This window comes from Hemiscyllium ocellatum, chromosome 16 (genome assembly GCF_020745735.1).
Source record: "Hemiscyllium ocellatum isolate sHemOce1 chromosome 16, sHemOce1.pat.X.cur, whole genome shotgun sequence".
Lineage (NCBI taxonomy): Eukaryota > Metazoa > Chordata > Chondrichthyes > Orectolobiformes > Hemiscylliidae > Hemiscyllium > Hemiscyllium ocellatum.
The window spans coordinates 41,831,638-41,846,905 of NC_083416.1; the positions used below are offsets into that span (position 1 = coordinate 41,831,638).

Sequence of the window (15,268 nt, forward strand, 5' to 3'; positions counted from 1 at the left end):
AAGAGATCTAAACACTTCCAGCAGAAAATTGCAAAGCTGCTGTGTTTTTATTCACAGCCTTGTTTTCAGTGACGAAGGGCTGGAGATGGATGTTACTTGAGCCTCAGCAGAGTCATTCGTAAGGGATGCTGGCTTCCTTTGGAGTGGGGTGAGCTGGTTGCAGCTTCCTCTGCCAGAACCAACCCACTATTCCTAATTAGATGGCATTGAGGTGACTTCTAATTGGCCACTTTGCGTCCAATTGTGCCCAAAACTGTACAGCCACCTTGAGTGGGTTCACGACCTGGAAATTATTCAACAGTGGGTTCCCAATGCACATCGCAAAATTCCTCCCTACAGACTGGCCTCTCAGAATATTGGAAATGGGGACAACTGCCTTTATAAGAATTTGTTTGTAAAATTGAATGGGTAAAAATTCAAATATTTCAAAACACTTAGATTTGTCCCAAATTAAAATCTACCTCATAATATTACTATCTCTAGATTTTAGTTTTACGACAAAGCACATAGTCCAGTAATAAAGTTTATGTAAATATCTTAAAAACTCAAGTAATTTAATTCTTCATAGTTCCAATGGTTTCTACTCTGATTATTTATTCTTTATTTACAATAATATTATAATAATAATAAAATCTAGACATGAAAATGCTGCACTAATGTAAAGCAATTTATCATCCCAATATAAATAGATAGTAATGACTATTTCAGGTTATTGTTTATAATTGAATTGGTTTGATTATTTAAGGTTATATAACTTGAAGAATTTTGGTTTTCTCCAACAATCTGGGAAAAGTAAAACATTACTCAAGACATGGATAAAGTCTCAAGGAATTACACTTTGCCAGCAGCACAATCAGAAAATAAATAATAAAACAATGATCATTGGTGTGCTGCTTGGAACAATTGCTGAGTACAACAGGTCAGAGGTTAGCACTGCTGCCTCACAGCACCAGGGTCCCAGATTCAATCTCAGCCTCGGGCGACTGTCTGTGTGGAGTTTGCACATTCTCCCTGTGTCTACGTGGTTTTCCTCTGGGTGGTCCGGTTTCCTCCCACAGTCCAAAGATGTGCAGTTCAGATGAATTGGCCATGCTAAATTTCCCAGAGTGTTAGGTGCATTAGGCAGAGGGAATGGATCTGGGTCGGTTACTCTTCAGAGGGTCGGTGTGGACTGGTTGAACTGAAGGGCCTGTTTCCACACTGGAGGGAATCTAATCTAATCTAATCGAAAAATTATTCTCTTTAATTGTATATGGTTCAGTTATAGATGATATTAAGTTGTTACTCTTAGTAAGATTCAGATAGTTGGTTTGGAACATGGTAATATGACATTAGTGCTTCTCTCAGATTGAAAAAAAACAGCATTGCTGGGAGTATGAAGGAAACTTAACATGTGTGATATCAAACTTAAGAGGCTAGATACTGAAAGTAAGGTGGAATAAGGAAGAAAACATTGCAGCACCCAGCCCTTAGATTACGAAATTACCACACCAGAAATAAGCCATTCAACTTATTTCAACTGATTCATCTGCTCTTTATGTTCCTCTACACAATTTGCCTCGTATTCTGTTTCATCTCCCCAAATAAACATAACCTTCTTTTTCAGACATGCACTAACATAGATTTTCTTTAAATGGATCTGATATTTGCCTCAACTACAGCATGTGACAGCAAACTTCTACGTTCTAAACTGGATGAATTTATTTTTTGTAGCAACAATCTTATTTGTGATCCTCATTTTGGAATATCCATAAAGCAGATAGCAAGCAAAACAAACTATACCCTAAATAACGTAGTAAATTGGGAATAAATTCAATTTTGAAGCTTGAGTGGCTCGCACAATCTTGACAGCTTCATGCATGAAGTTTATCACTATTACAAAAAAGAATTGCCAGCCATTGACCAACCTTGTGCAGTATTGTAAATATTTATTAATAATCTAATAAAGCACTCTTATTTTAGACAATATCTCACACATAGTAGATAGGATAAGAGCTCTTGAGAATTGTACAGAAATTTGGCTGATATTTGTCACTTGAATTTGATATTCCATTTTAAATCTCAAAAGGAATATGGACAACTTTTAAATCTAGCATAGGCATCGATAATTGTGTCAACACTGAATAGTGCAATAAAATCTTGAAATAAGGCACTAGTAAAAATTACAGTAAAATATATAGATGAAGATACACCACTTAGTGATTTGTACTTTGTAAAGTCTGTGGATCATCACTTTTGCTGATCATTAATTGGTCTTCATTTAATAGTTCATTCCAAGTGGCTTGTTCTGGTACAGTATATTCTATTCTCTCCTGTGCCAGATGCTTCAGGATCAGGGTAGATAAAAAATGTGAGTCCATTTGTCCTTCCCCTAAGTCATCTGCAATGTAAAATATATAGATATGCGATTTGAAATACATATAAAATGCAATGTTATAAATATCAAAGAACTGTTGATTCAGGGACAATAATAGGAATTGTTTCTTCAATGGAAAACCACCTTCTGTTTAATGCATTTTTACATTGTTGATATCTACTGGTTGCTTCCAAGAGGTTTGCATCCTCACCGTCAAGTCTGTTGTTATCCATTGTGAATGAATTTATTGACATTCAGTGGTACTATTCACTCCCGAATGAACATCTTGCTACACGTTCCATCAACTATTCCACCCATATTGTCACAACACTGTTAGAGCATTTATTGCCAAATCCTAAACAGACCCTAGTTTTATTTTTGTTCAAATACCTCAAGTTTTTCTGTTCCCCTCAGATATAAATGTATGGGATACAGCACAAGTGAGCCTACTGGCCATTTAGCTCACTGCACCATTTAATACAATCATGGCTGATTTAATTGTAACGTCAACTGCACATGCCTGCCTACCCTCAAAGCATCTTCCACTTCACTTGCCAAATCTCTACCCACCTCTGCCTTAAAAAAATGAAAGACTGCCTCCAACACCTTTCAGGAAGACTGCTGATGCTCTGTGAGAAATAAGTCATCTCAGCTTTACCTTAAATAGCAAAGCTTTTAATTTAAAACAGACCACTAATTTAGATTCTCCCACAAGCAGAAGCATCCTTTTCATATCAAGTCACACAATGCCCCTCAAAACCTTTTATGTTTCAACCAGTTGCTTCTTCCTAATCTGGCTTATCAAACCTTTCCTCAAATGACAACATACCAATATAGGTATTAGTCTAGTAAACTCTTTCTGAATTCATTCCAATGCATCTACTTTCTTCCTTCAAAAAAGAGACCAGTAATACTCTACTTTTGTATGCATTTCCCTTTGCAGTAACAACATTTGATTAGCTTTCCTATACTTGCCTTTTGCAATTCACTCTCTCCGAAAAACTTTCCTCTCCAGTCTTGAGTAGATGTCCTAAACCCTGGCATCTGGTATGCATTACAGCCTTCTGGACTCTTGTTCTTTGCTGGAGAGAACATTGTCAGTTCCCCTCACTGTACTTTCCCCTACTTCCACTACATTCCACTTCGCTGCCCCACTTGCTCATCGACCCTGCAACCCCAACTGTCAGCAAAACAAGCTGAACCTCAAACCTGTTGGACAATTGCAAAGGCTGAGGTTTCTAGTGCAAGCATCCTGGTTCCCCTACCTGCCTCACTTGCAGTCATACTCATCTGTCCAAATCAGAAAACCTTATCTAAAGGGTGTGACTGCTTCTTGGTCCAAAGCATCCAAGAAATTCTCTCCCACCCTGATATGTTACAGTGTCTTAAAATCAGCTCCAACTCAAACTCTGAGCCCACACTCCTCCAAATGCAAATGCTTCCTATTGGCGTTTTGCCCTGAGTCACACTGGCATCCATGAGGTCCATAAGCTGCAGCTTGGCACATTGACACTCCTGCCACCTGTAAGTTTATTTTAATTAACTGTTTAATCATTTTATTCACTTAGGTGTATTTTCTCAAAATAAATTTTATTAACCTTACCACCAATTCCCATACTATCCAGGTCTTAGGAATAGAACAGACTTTAACCAGTCACCAGATACTCAATAAACAGCTAGTTCCTTCCTCAATACTAGAGTAAGAACCAATCTGTAGAAGGTGAAAAAGGTGCTTTCCATAAGTATGTCATTTCAACTGCTCCTCAGCGGAGAATGTGTAAAATCTTAAGCTTTAGAATTTGAGAACTAAAATAGGAGATTTTAGTTAACTGCATACAAAATTAGATTTATACAAAGAAATTAAAGCTCTTTTACTCACAATTGCCAGCATCTAGGACTACTCATTTCAAAATCCTACTTGTATACTATCCTTAAAATGCAATCTCATATTTTCACAAAATCTCTCCTTTATTCTCTAATTCCTAATCAGTTGATGACTTCTATTTACACTGAACACTCCTAGTTCTCCTGTTATCCAAGCCACCTATTCTATTAGATTCTATGAGCACTGCCCCACAAGAAATCATCCAGCACCTGAGACCCTGGAGCACCCACCCAACAGCATCCCATTCCCCCCATCACTGCATCCCATTTCCTGCATCCTCAATGTCAGGTTTTCACCTGCTCTCCAATACCCTCAACAATGCCTTTTGGGATCATTTCTCTCTCATTCCTGCATGGAATTAAGACCTTCATCCATCTTGAGGTGGACCATGTACATGATGACATTAAATCTCTTTCCTCTGCCAATACATGCCATGTACATGATGACACTAAATCTCTTTCCTTTTCCTTTACATAGGACAGCCTTCTCTAGGCACCCTGCTTCACTTGGCCAGACTCTGTATCACCTTCAACTGGTGCCACCCAATCCCAATAATACCTGTTTTGAAAACACTTCCCTAAGAGTACAATCAATGGCTACTCACTTTAAATCCAATTGATACACACTTGCTGCCTGTCACTTATATCCAGTCATGAATCTGAGGCCAGCATTGCATATGCACAGAAAATTTAATTGGGAAGAGAAATAATTCTGGTGACATGGCCTTTCATGAGAATACATGACATGCAAATGCATGCAAGAGGGCTTCATGATGTCTGTCATTTTAAAAATTGAAAGACTTGATTCCCAAGTTCCATTGCTGATACCAGGAAGCTAATTTTGGGATTCCTACACAATTAAATTCCCTGGCCCATCTTGCTAAATTTTTCTGGTGGGATCACATGATTTTACCCTGGATGTATGGCAAGGGACATAGATAGGGTAAGTGAATGAGTAAACATTTAGAATATGGAGTATAATGTGGCAAGTTCTGAAGTTGTCCACTTTGGCAGAGAGAAAAACAGAAATGCAGAGTGTAGTAACAAGGTCAGCCAGGTGGGCATCACAGAACATGGTTCCCCGATTGCTGTTAACCTAGTCCAAGCAGGGAGCCCTGGCTGACAGATAAGAATAGGAGTGTCAGGCAGCTTGTTCACACTGAGAGCTGGCTCTGAGAGCTGGATCAAGGTCAAAGACTCTCCACGTGGGTGACTTGGTGAGAGGATATCGGCCTCTGTGGACGTACTTCACAGAGTATTATTTAAACTGAGTGAGATTGCAGAATGCTGCTGTACAGAAAGATTTGGGTGTTCTTTTGCATGAATCACAAAATGTTAGCATCCTGGTACAGCAAGTAATTAGAAGGAAAAATGAACATTGATTTTTCACTGCAAGGGGATGCAGAATGTAAATAAGGAAGTCTTGCTACAGCTTCCCAGAGCATTGATGAGGCAATAACCTAGACTACTGTGTACAATGTCATGATAGCAATAAAATACAAGGCCATAAGATTTTGGAGCAGAATCAGGTATTTCAGCCCATCAATTCTGTTTCATCATTCAATGAAATCATGGCTGATCTGATAATCCTCAACTCCACTTTCCTGCTTTATCCCCATAACCCTTGATTCCTTTACTGGTTAAAAATCTATCTTAGCATTGAAAATACGTAGCCACTCAGCCTCTACAGTAAAGCATTCCACAGATTGATTGAGAGATGGAATTCCTCCTCATCTGTGTTTTAATGTGCAATCCCTTCATCTGAAATTATGCATTCTGCTCCTGTATTCTCCCACAAGGGGAAACAACCTCTCTGCATCAAAATATGGAACATAAGTTTTGAATTCCATCATCCGATTTTAATCCCTCTGACTTTAACAAACTGAGATGGTACAAGATGAGTTGACCACGTCACACATATTAGTTACAAGCTGCAAGAAACTAAGATAAAATAATTAAAACCACCTAAACTTGAACTAACATTTTATCAAAAGACTCAAACTAGTCCACCCACTCAGGTATGAAAAGGTCCTCACTTATCTATATTTTAAATGTTAGAGATGAAAGGCATCATCAAGTTTGGAAACAATGGACTCTGGCATTGAAGTACAGAAACCAGCCTGTATTTCAGGGAACTGCACTATGCAGAACAGGGGAGATGGATTTCTAACATCAGTACTTGAGAAATTTCTCTCACTTGGCATCTCAAGATTGATAAAACCTTATGGCTCAAGCTACCTAACAAACATTCAACTGTATATTCCATTCATCTTCCTTTTATACCAGGGTCGACTATCCAGCTGTTTGATTAATAACTGATAAAGGGAGTGAAGAGATTAGGGTGGTCAGGTAGAAATTAAACTTAAGGCCACATAGTCGAGTCAAACATGATTTTATTGTATCGCAGAGCCAGACTGAGGGACTAAAGCAGCTACTCCTGCTCATTTTCTTAAGTTTACATGATTTTTATTTGGACAATATTAGGAGACAGTAAGTAGATCAAACCATCTTATACTGAATATAAAGGAACATAGGAACAGGAGTAGGCCATGCTGCCCCTCAAGCCTGTTCTGCCATTCAATGAGATCATGACTGGAACCTTTGGCCCATATCCCTTTAAAACTTTGCTTAACAAAAAATTATCTATCTCAGATTGAAGATTAACAAATGATCCAGCATCCACTGTCATTTGTAAAAGGCCATTCCAAACACCTACCACCCTTCATGTGTAGGAGTACTTCCTCACATCTCTCTTGAACAGTCTAGACTTAATTCTCTTACTATGCCCCTTGTTCTAGAATCCCAAACACTAGAGACTAATTCTTTTTATCTGCTTTTTATCTACCCTATCTGAATGGCTGTGTTTGATTAATGCTTATACGAGTTAGTAAGAGTGCATCAAACGTTCAGCATTTTATACTAATGTCAAAATTGAACTACAGGATCTCTTACATACTGTAATATCTGATTCTCCATATCGAATGCAGAATACAGACAATTTTAATCCACTGAATAACTTTCATGCTTACACAGTATTAGTCTATTTAATAGTCTCTGACCTTTAACGGAGAGAACCCCATAATCATTCACAGTATTTATGACATTTCACTTTATAAGATAGTTGTAGTTAGCAACTGGGATTATACTTACCTTTGAAAAGGCTCCCAAATCCTTGGAGCTCTACCCCAAGCACCATGAATTAACTCAGCTGGTGGTGTGCTTCCTACAGTTTTCAGGAATACACCCAGTTTGGTGAATATAACAACCTAAAGGAAGGCTGTATTTGAACAAGCACTTAAAAGCAACCCTAATATGACTTTAAGTGTATGACTGTTATCTTCCTTACTTTATTTCTACACCATTTTGCAGTGAAAACCAAAATTAAATCTGCCTTCTTAATTACTTGCTGTAACTGCAAGCTGACTTTTTGTGATTCATGTAAAAGAACATTCATATTGTTCTGTACTGCAACATTCTGCACTCTCTCTCTCTCTCTCTCTGCTAATAATGCTCAGCTAAGGATCCAAAAGATTTTCCCAGGTTTGGAAGGCTGTCTGAATAATGTTGGAATATTGCATGCAATTCTGATTTCCCTGCTACAGGAAGGATATTGTGAAACTTGAAAGGGTTCAGAAAAGATTTACAAGGATGTTTTGCCACAGTTAGAGCATTTGAGCTACACGGAGAGCCTGAACAGACTGGGGATATTTTCCCTGGAGTGCCGGAAGCTGAGGGTTTATAATATCACGACGGGCATGGATAGGGGGAATAGCTAAGGTTGCTGTTTCAGGGTAAGGAAGTTCAAAACTAGAGGACATAGGTTTAAAGTGAGAGGGGAAAGTTTTAAAAGGGACCTAAGGGATAACTTTTTCATGCAGAGGGTGGTGCGTGTATGGAATGAGCTGCCAGAGGTGGTGGTGGAGACTGGTAAAATTACAACATTAAAAAGGTATCTGGACAGGTATATGAATAGGAAGGTTTAGAGGGGTATGGGGAAAATTCTGGAAAATGGGACTGAACTAATTTGGGATTTCTGGTTAGCATGGACAAGTTAGCCTGAAGGGTTGTTTCTCTGCTGTATATCTTTATGACTTTACTTAGTAAACTGCAGCCCCCCATGCCTTTCATTTGGTTCTCCTGGTGTGTGTTTGCTCAGTGTCAGGAAGAAAAATCCAGCCCAGACTTCACAGGGAAGTTATCTGTCAGGTATGATTCAGAATCTATGCCCTTTGATGGCTTTATTTTGATGTTAAAGGGTATGTCAGAGGTTGACAAATGCATGAATCAGAAATGGAGCGAATACATGAGCATTCTTAAAAAAAGAGAACAGAAGAATAACAATTTATTTGAATCATGAAACTCTGCATACATTATATAGTGAATTTAGAGTAATGTCTCTTTGCTGCCTATGGAAAGACATTTTGCTCATTTGAAGACTGATGAAAAATTGAGTTTTTGCATAAAGTTATACTTGAATAGGAAGTTGATGTAAGTCATCTGATGATTGCCTCAATGGACTAAACTTGAGATTCTGTAAATCATATGAATAAGGACTAAACATATTCTGTGCAGAAATAAATATTCATACATACCATCATATGGAATTAGTCTAAAGTAACCTGCACATTCTTGAGAGTTGTTCAGGATATTCACTAAGGTGATATAGAACAACTTGGCCTGCTCTAGACGCTGTTCTTTGTTAAAGGCTGCAGTGGCATCATTCGACATTTCAAACAATGACCCCAGTGGTGTGGCATATTCAAGGATACAATGATGAGGCTATGACAAGGAGGAAGGCACAATATTAGTGTTATGGTTAATAGCAAATTGAAGGAGCGAGTTAATGAAGTTATCTATTTTCATATCAATAGGTCAATATTTATTTATCTGAAGTATAATTTTTAGAATGAATGTCACCAAAAAATTTTCAGTTTGTAAACAGCTCTTATGCATTCATATAAAGTTTAGACCTTAAATATTCCACAGAATTCAACTCCAGAAGATATAAGATAATCTTTAATTATTTGCAATGCATTCTGTACCCTGCTATTTTGATCATAAATGGTATAAATACTATTCTTGTAACTTCTTGCTTTTATTCCAGCTCTGTCAATACAGATCTCTGGCAGGTTTTGACAGAATTCAATCTTGCTGTCCATCTTCTCCAATTTGCCATAAATCTTACAGCTGAATGGGATTAGGATGTATAACTTCCAATTTTCTTTGCAATCTAGTACATTTTTAACATAGCATTTCTTTATTCTTTCTTCCAGATCTGATAAATAAAACAAAACATTGTTAACTTAAGCAGCAATACAAAATAAATAATGTGAAGTAATATTTTTAACTTCAAAGCATACAGGGAGGTGAGGTTTCAATTTGACCATTTTACTTCAGTTTTACAACCACTGTTAATAGTTTGAATGTTAATTCTATGTGATGTAAAATGTTACTGTAGTATTTAAATTACTGTTAAAGATAAAGCAAATTATTTTAATTTGAGTAACTCTTAATAAAACAAAATGTAAATGATCTGAATGAGTAAATGTACAGTACTCTGTACTGTGAAACTTAATAAAGTCAGTCCTTATGTAGCTCTGAAGTTAACCAACCTCCAAGTCAGAGTTGGATTTGGTGAGATTTCCTGTATATGATTACTGTGCAGTGCTTTACAAAAGCATTTTGTGTGGAATTTGGATTAGACATAATGATGGTGACTGTTGTATGTGCTGGAATGTCATGAACATTTCCAGCTAGATTCATAGATTGATACAGTGCAGAAAAGGCTCTTCAGCCCATCAAATACTTGTAAATCTTAACCAGAATATTGTTGTAAACAAAATGTAATTCATTGCATGATACCATCAGATAAAAGTTACATTAGGCAGTTGACCATTATTACAAAGATTATGAGAAGACCTAGCATAACAGGTCTGCTCTCTTTGAGATCTGAAAATCTTCTGGCTTTTCCCCACCCAAGACTATGTGATGTGAGATTAGGTAGAGCATAATGCAGTCTCCAACATTAATCCTTTCAGGACCATCACCTTTAATAACAGTGACCTTGGAAAAGGTTCAGAGGAAAGCTACAATAAATTTTGTTGCAAAGGAACACCAGTTAATCAGAGATAGGTTGTCCTATGGGTAATTGTTTTCATTTTTGCAGCTTGAGGTGAACCAGATGAGACACTGTTAAACAATAGGAACCAGAGTAGATCAGAAATTAGAGATTATTTTAAGTATTTGGAAATCATTGCCCAATGGTATTCTGATTCTTTATAAATCTCAAGAAGGAGCTGGATCAGGTTCTAGACAGGCAGAGATTACATTCTTTGGAATGTTTGGCTCAGATGATTTTGTGAAATGGCTTTAACTGCCTGAGGGAGCTGTGAATCATTTTACACTTTTATTTGATTCCTTAATGACTCTGGGTATTCTGTTTCTTTTGTGTCTTCCAGGAACCTACAGACCTTGGGAATGCCTGTGGTGTGAAAGACTGTTGGAATGTAATGGTCAAACCATTGTGATGTGGGTCACTTGAGGGACCAGCTCATCTTTTCCTGCTGCTGGTCTGTAACTAGAGATTGCTAATAAATCCTGGTCTTGCCAAAGGAACTCATATTCTAAGAATGAATAATAATAATAGTGAGTGAAAAAAAATCAAAAGAAAATGCGGACGTCAGAAATCAATCAAACCGTGGAAGGGTACATTGGATACTAAAAGTTAGTGGTGTGCAAAAAAATATAAAAGGGAAGTACCATAAAAAGACTTCAGGGAGAATGTATTAACAAAGGGAGTATGAAGAAATGACAGAAAAACACAACAATAAACTCTCAAGGAAACAAAGTAACTGAGAATCTAAGCAACCAAGGAAATCAAGACATTATGAGTATAGCTTTTTTACAAGACTGGAAAGTCTATATCTCAATTTGAGCCACTTGGTCCTTCTCCACCATTTATGTTGATCTGATTGTTACCTCATCTATGCTCCAATCAAGTCATGTGTTAATCCTCAAAATTCCAGTGGATAAAGTCTAACCTATCCAATTTTTCCTCAAAAGGCAACACTCATTCAGGGAACTGTGCTGCTAAACCAGTCTCTATTTTGGTCTCCTTATTTAATGAAGGAGGCTTTGGCTATGGAGGAAGTGCAATCAAGGTTTATTAGATAACTTCAGTGATGAAGAACTGACATATGTAGAAAGACTGGATCAGCGAGGACTATATTCACAGGAACTTCGAAGAATAAGGAGAAATTTCACAGAAACTGTTACAATTTTAACAGGACTAGGGTAAATGGGGGAAAGATGGTCATAATCACCAGTGAGTCCAGAACTAGGGATTACAGTCTAAGGATACTGGATAGGCCATTTAGGACTGAGATAAGAACTTACTTCACCCAGAGAGTGGAATTCTCTTCTACAGAAAGCAGTTAAGGCCAAAGCATTGAATGTTTTCAACAAGGGAATTGATGTAGTTCTTAGGACTAAAGGGGAGCAGGGTACTACTTTGGGTGATCAGCCATGATCATATTGAATGGTAGTACAGGTTTGTAGGGCCAAATGGCCTACTCCTGCTTCTCTTTTCTGTGTTCCCCTATTTCCCTTACCCCTATCCACTCCCTGTTCATCCAATTAAACCATCTCTGAACTATTTCATATGCAGTTACATCCTTTCTTAAATAAGGTGACTAATACTGTGCCCAGTGGTCCAAATGAAGCAAAAACTCACTAATTTTATAATGAATTCACTTACAATAAGCAATAACATTCTATTCGTATTCATATCTAATCACTGTTTCTTTTGCAACTAATGCACTGGATCATTGCAACACAGTGCTCTGCTACTCCATACCATTTAGATAATATGTTTTTTTTAATTCTTCCTGCCAAAATTGTCAAATTGCATTCCTTTCCCAAATTTCCCAAATTGCATTCCTTTTGGCATATCTTTGCCCACTCATTAAGCCTATCTATTTTCTTTTGTAGTCACCTTACTTTTACTTCACAAGGTATTTTGTGACCTAACTTGGTATCCACAGCAAATTTGATAATTATAACTTCAATTCCTGCATCCAAGTCATTTATATAAATTGTCTTGATTTTCTATAGGATCTGTGCTCACTTTGTATTTTGTGCCACTGTGATATACATTGTTCATCATTTTGCTGGTGAGACTGGGAATGGGGAACTTTGGCTGTCGTTGAGGCATGGTGGCATAAGGGAAATAAGACGGTGAGGGGACTTAATATTAATCACCTCAAGAAATGAGAGCAGAAGAAAGCAAACTTGCAATCTTCCAGCTTGCCTGCTCTCCCATAGCGCTTGTTCCACCTTGTGGCTGACGGCAGGAGCACAGTGGAGCTACACGTGAAAAATCTCAATCTACCAGAGGAGGAGATTTTGGACAGTTGCCGATATTGCTGCAGCAGAAACACAAGAAAAATGGCATCCTGTGCAGATAAAGGAAATGGGACAAATAGCTACCTGGTGATCAGTGTGGTCACACATCAATCTGGTAGCTGACCATTATTCTGTATTTACACCTGCTGTTTGGTATAGTGAATGCTGTGAGTCAAACATCTTACACCCTCCCTCTCTCAAATGTTCTGATGTGATAAACTGCTGCTCTAATACTTATAGTGGATTATAACTTGATAGTTTGTGCTGTCATTATACTTATTTCCTTAATCTCTCAATATTGCTTTGTAATCTTATGGTTTCAATTACACTACTTATGCTTAATACCACATCATGGACAAATTTGTTCATTTGGCTTTCTATTCCATGGTCTAAGTAATTCATTAATACAGTGAAAAAGCATAGCTCCTTCACAAGATGCCACTTGTCATATTCTGCCAATTAGAGGGCCTGATTATTGTAGTTTTTCCTGGCTTTCAACACATTTCTTAATCAGGGCAATAACTTGCCTTCATGTCTATTAGCATCAACTTTAGCTATTTGTGTCTTATGAGAGCTTTCACCATGTACTTTCTACAGTCCTTATAAGTAATATTCATAAATATTAATTTACCTACAAATTATTGGAGGTTAATGTATCATAAATGTCAAGTTTAGTTACATTCATTGCCAATGATATTTGGAATGCACTGTCTGATGTTGAAAGTTATGATTCATTAACTTAGAACATATCTATGAAGTCCTCATTCAATTTTCCTCTACCATGTCCTTAGTGTTATCATTGATTGGGATATGAAGTCGCAGACTGAGGTTTGCATAACACCTGCTGTTTGGGAAAATATATACGTCAGGAATTGAGCAATTCTTATGCTGTCAAGCTTCTTGGATCCCCTTACCCCTCCCTGTTCTGTTGGGATAAACAGCTCAATAGTTTTTGGACTGTACCAAGTAATTGTCTAATCATTATTGTTCTGCTGGTCTTTTTTTGTTGTTAAGGTCATATTGGCCAAGAATGAATTGATTACTTGGTACACATCTCAAACATCGTTTTCTTTTGCTTTGATGTTTCATTAAAATGGTCAATTCCTCCCTTAAAACATCAGAGAAAGGATTTTGATTAGAGCTACCAAATCCTTGCACAAGTTCATTGCCAGCAATAATGTTTTTAAACAATAATGAATAACAATTCCCAAGGAATCAGTCTGTTCATCATGAACGTTGCACATCTGCAAGAAGAACAAAGAATGTGGAATATTTTGTTGTCGTCTGGGTATCGACAGACTTATTCTATCAAGTCCCTCAACTAAACTGTGACTCATATGTATCATAATCACACTATACAAATTAGGAGCTCAAGTAGGTCTCTTGGCCTCTTCAACCTTCTCTGTCATTCAATAAAGCCACAGTTGATCTAGTTACTTCACATTCCTGAGTACTCCTGGTAACTTTTCATGACCTTGCTCATCAAGAATCTATCTAACTCTGTCTTAAAAATACTTAATACCTCTGTTATCTCTGCCTTAAAGACTGATAATGCTGTTGAGAGATTTTTTTTTGCCTCATTTGTTTTAAATGGATGACTCTTGATTTTTTTTAAACAGTAATCTTTCATTCTAGACTATTTCCAAAGGAAAAATATCCTCTCAATACCTGCCTTGTCAAGATCCCATGGTATCTTACATGGTTCAATGAAGTTACCCTCTAAATCTTCTAAATTATGGTGGATGCAAATCTAGTTTGTCCAACCTTTCCTCATAAGGCAACCTGTCCATTTCAGATATTAGTCCAGTAAACCTTCCAGACAGACTTACATCTTGTCTTAAGTAAGGAATCCAATACAGTACACAGTACTTCAGATATTATCTCAACAATGCATAATAGAAAAGCCATAACCTCCCTACTTTTGTATTCAATTCTCCTCGCAATAAACAATAACATTCTATTAACTTTCCTAATTACATTCTATGAACATTGTGTGAATTACATCAGGACTTGTTATGGAATTAATTGATGAATCTAATTAGTTTTTAACATTTATATATAAAATATACAACCAAATAGGGTAGATTTTAAATAGTTCATAATGCAATATGGCCAGTGGACATTGACTGGTATTATAGTGGCATCAGTAGAAAACTTACAAAAGAAATGTTATTAATACTCACTTGGCAAAATTAATTTCAGGTAACCAATGTAATAGGACCAAGCCAATCCATGAGCAACATTAAATTTACTCTTCTCACAGATTTCTGAAATTTCAGCTGGAGTGAGATCCTGCAGAATAATGTCAAAACATATTACTCAGGTAAATAAACATATGCAAAAAAAACAGAAAATATGTATTTCATAGGCATAGGCACATTTATTAGATTTAACACAATAGTGCTGCAATGTCCAAATTGAAAGAAAACATTGACAAAAGTATTCTCTCCAAAACTTTAAACATACCATATGTATTTTTGAGAATGTGATTTCTTTTTCATTCCTATTGAAAATCTACTGATCAGCATCTATACCTTTCTGAAACTCACAATATGTCAGCCCAAGTACAGTACTCATAGGGCTGAAGTTCCCTATGAAGGTAGAAACGGTGGAGAATGTGTTGGA

General features: G+C 37.1%; 1 protein-coding gene across 1 annotated transcript in view; it reads right to left on the bottom strand.

The window, feature by feature from the left end:
• Positions 1 to 2,025: 2,025 nt before the first annotated feature.
• Positions 2,026 to 15,268, bottom strand: part of sting1 (stimulator of interferon response cGAMP interactor 1) — a 29,513-nt gene continuing 16,270 nt past the window's right edge. The window contains exons 4-7 of the mRNA XM_060836610.1: positions 14,827 to 14,935; positions 9,283 to 9,515; positions 8,833 to 9,019; positions 2,026 to 2,380 (exon numbers count right to left, since the gene is read on the bottom strand). Of these exons, the coding sequence (XP_060692593.1) occupies positions 2,196 to 2,380; positions 8,833 to 9,019; positions 9,283 to 9,515; positions 14,827 to 14,935 (714 nt within the window). The 3' untranslated portion in view covers positions 2,026 to 2,195. The remainder of the gene's footprint in view (positions 2,381 to 8,832; positions 9,020 to 9,282; positions 9,516 to 14,826; positions 14,936 to 15,268) is intronic.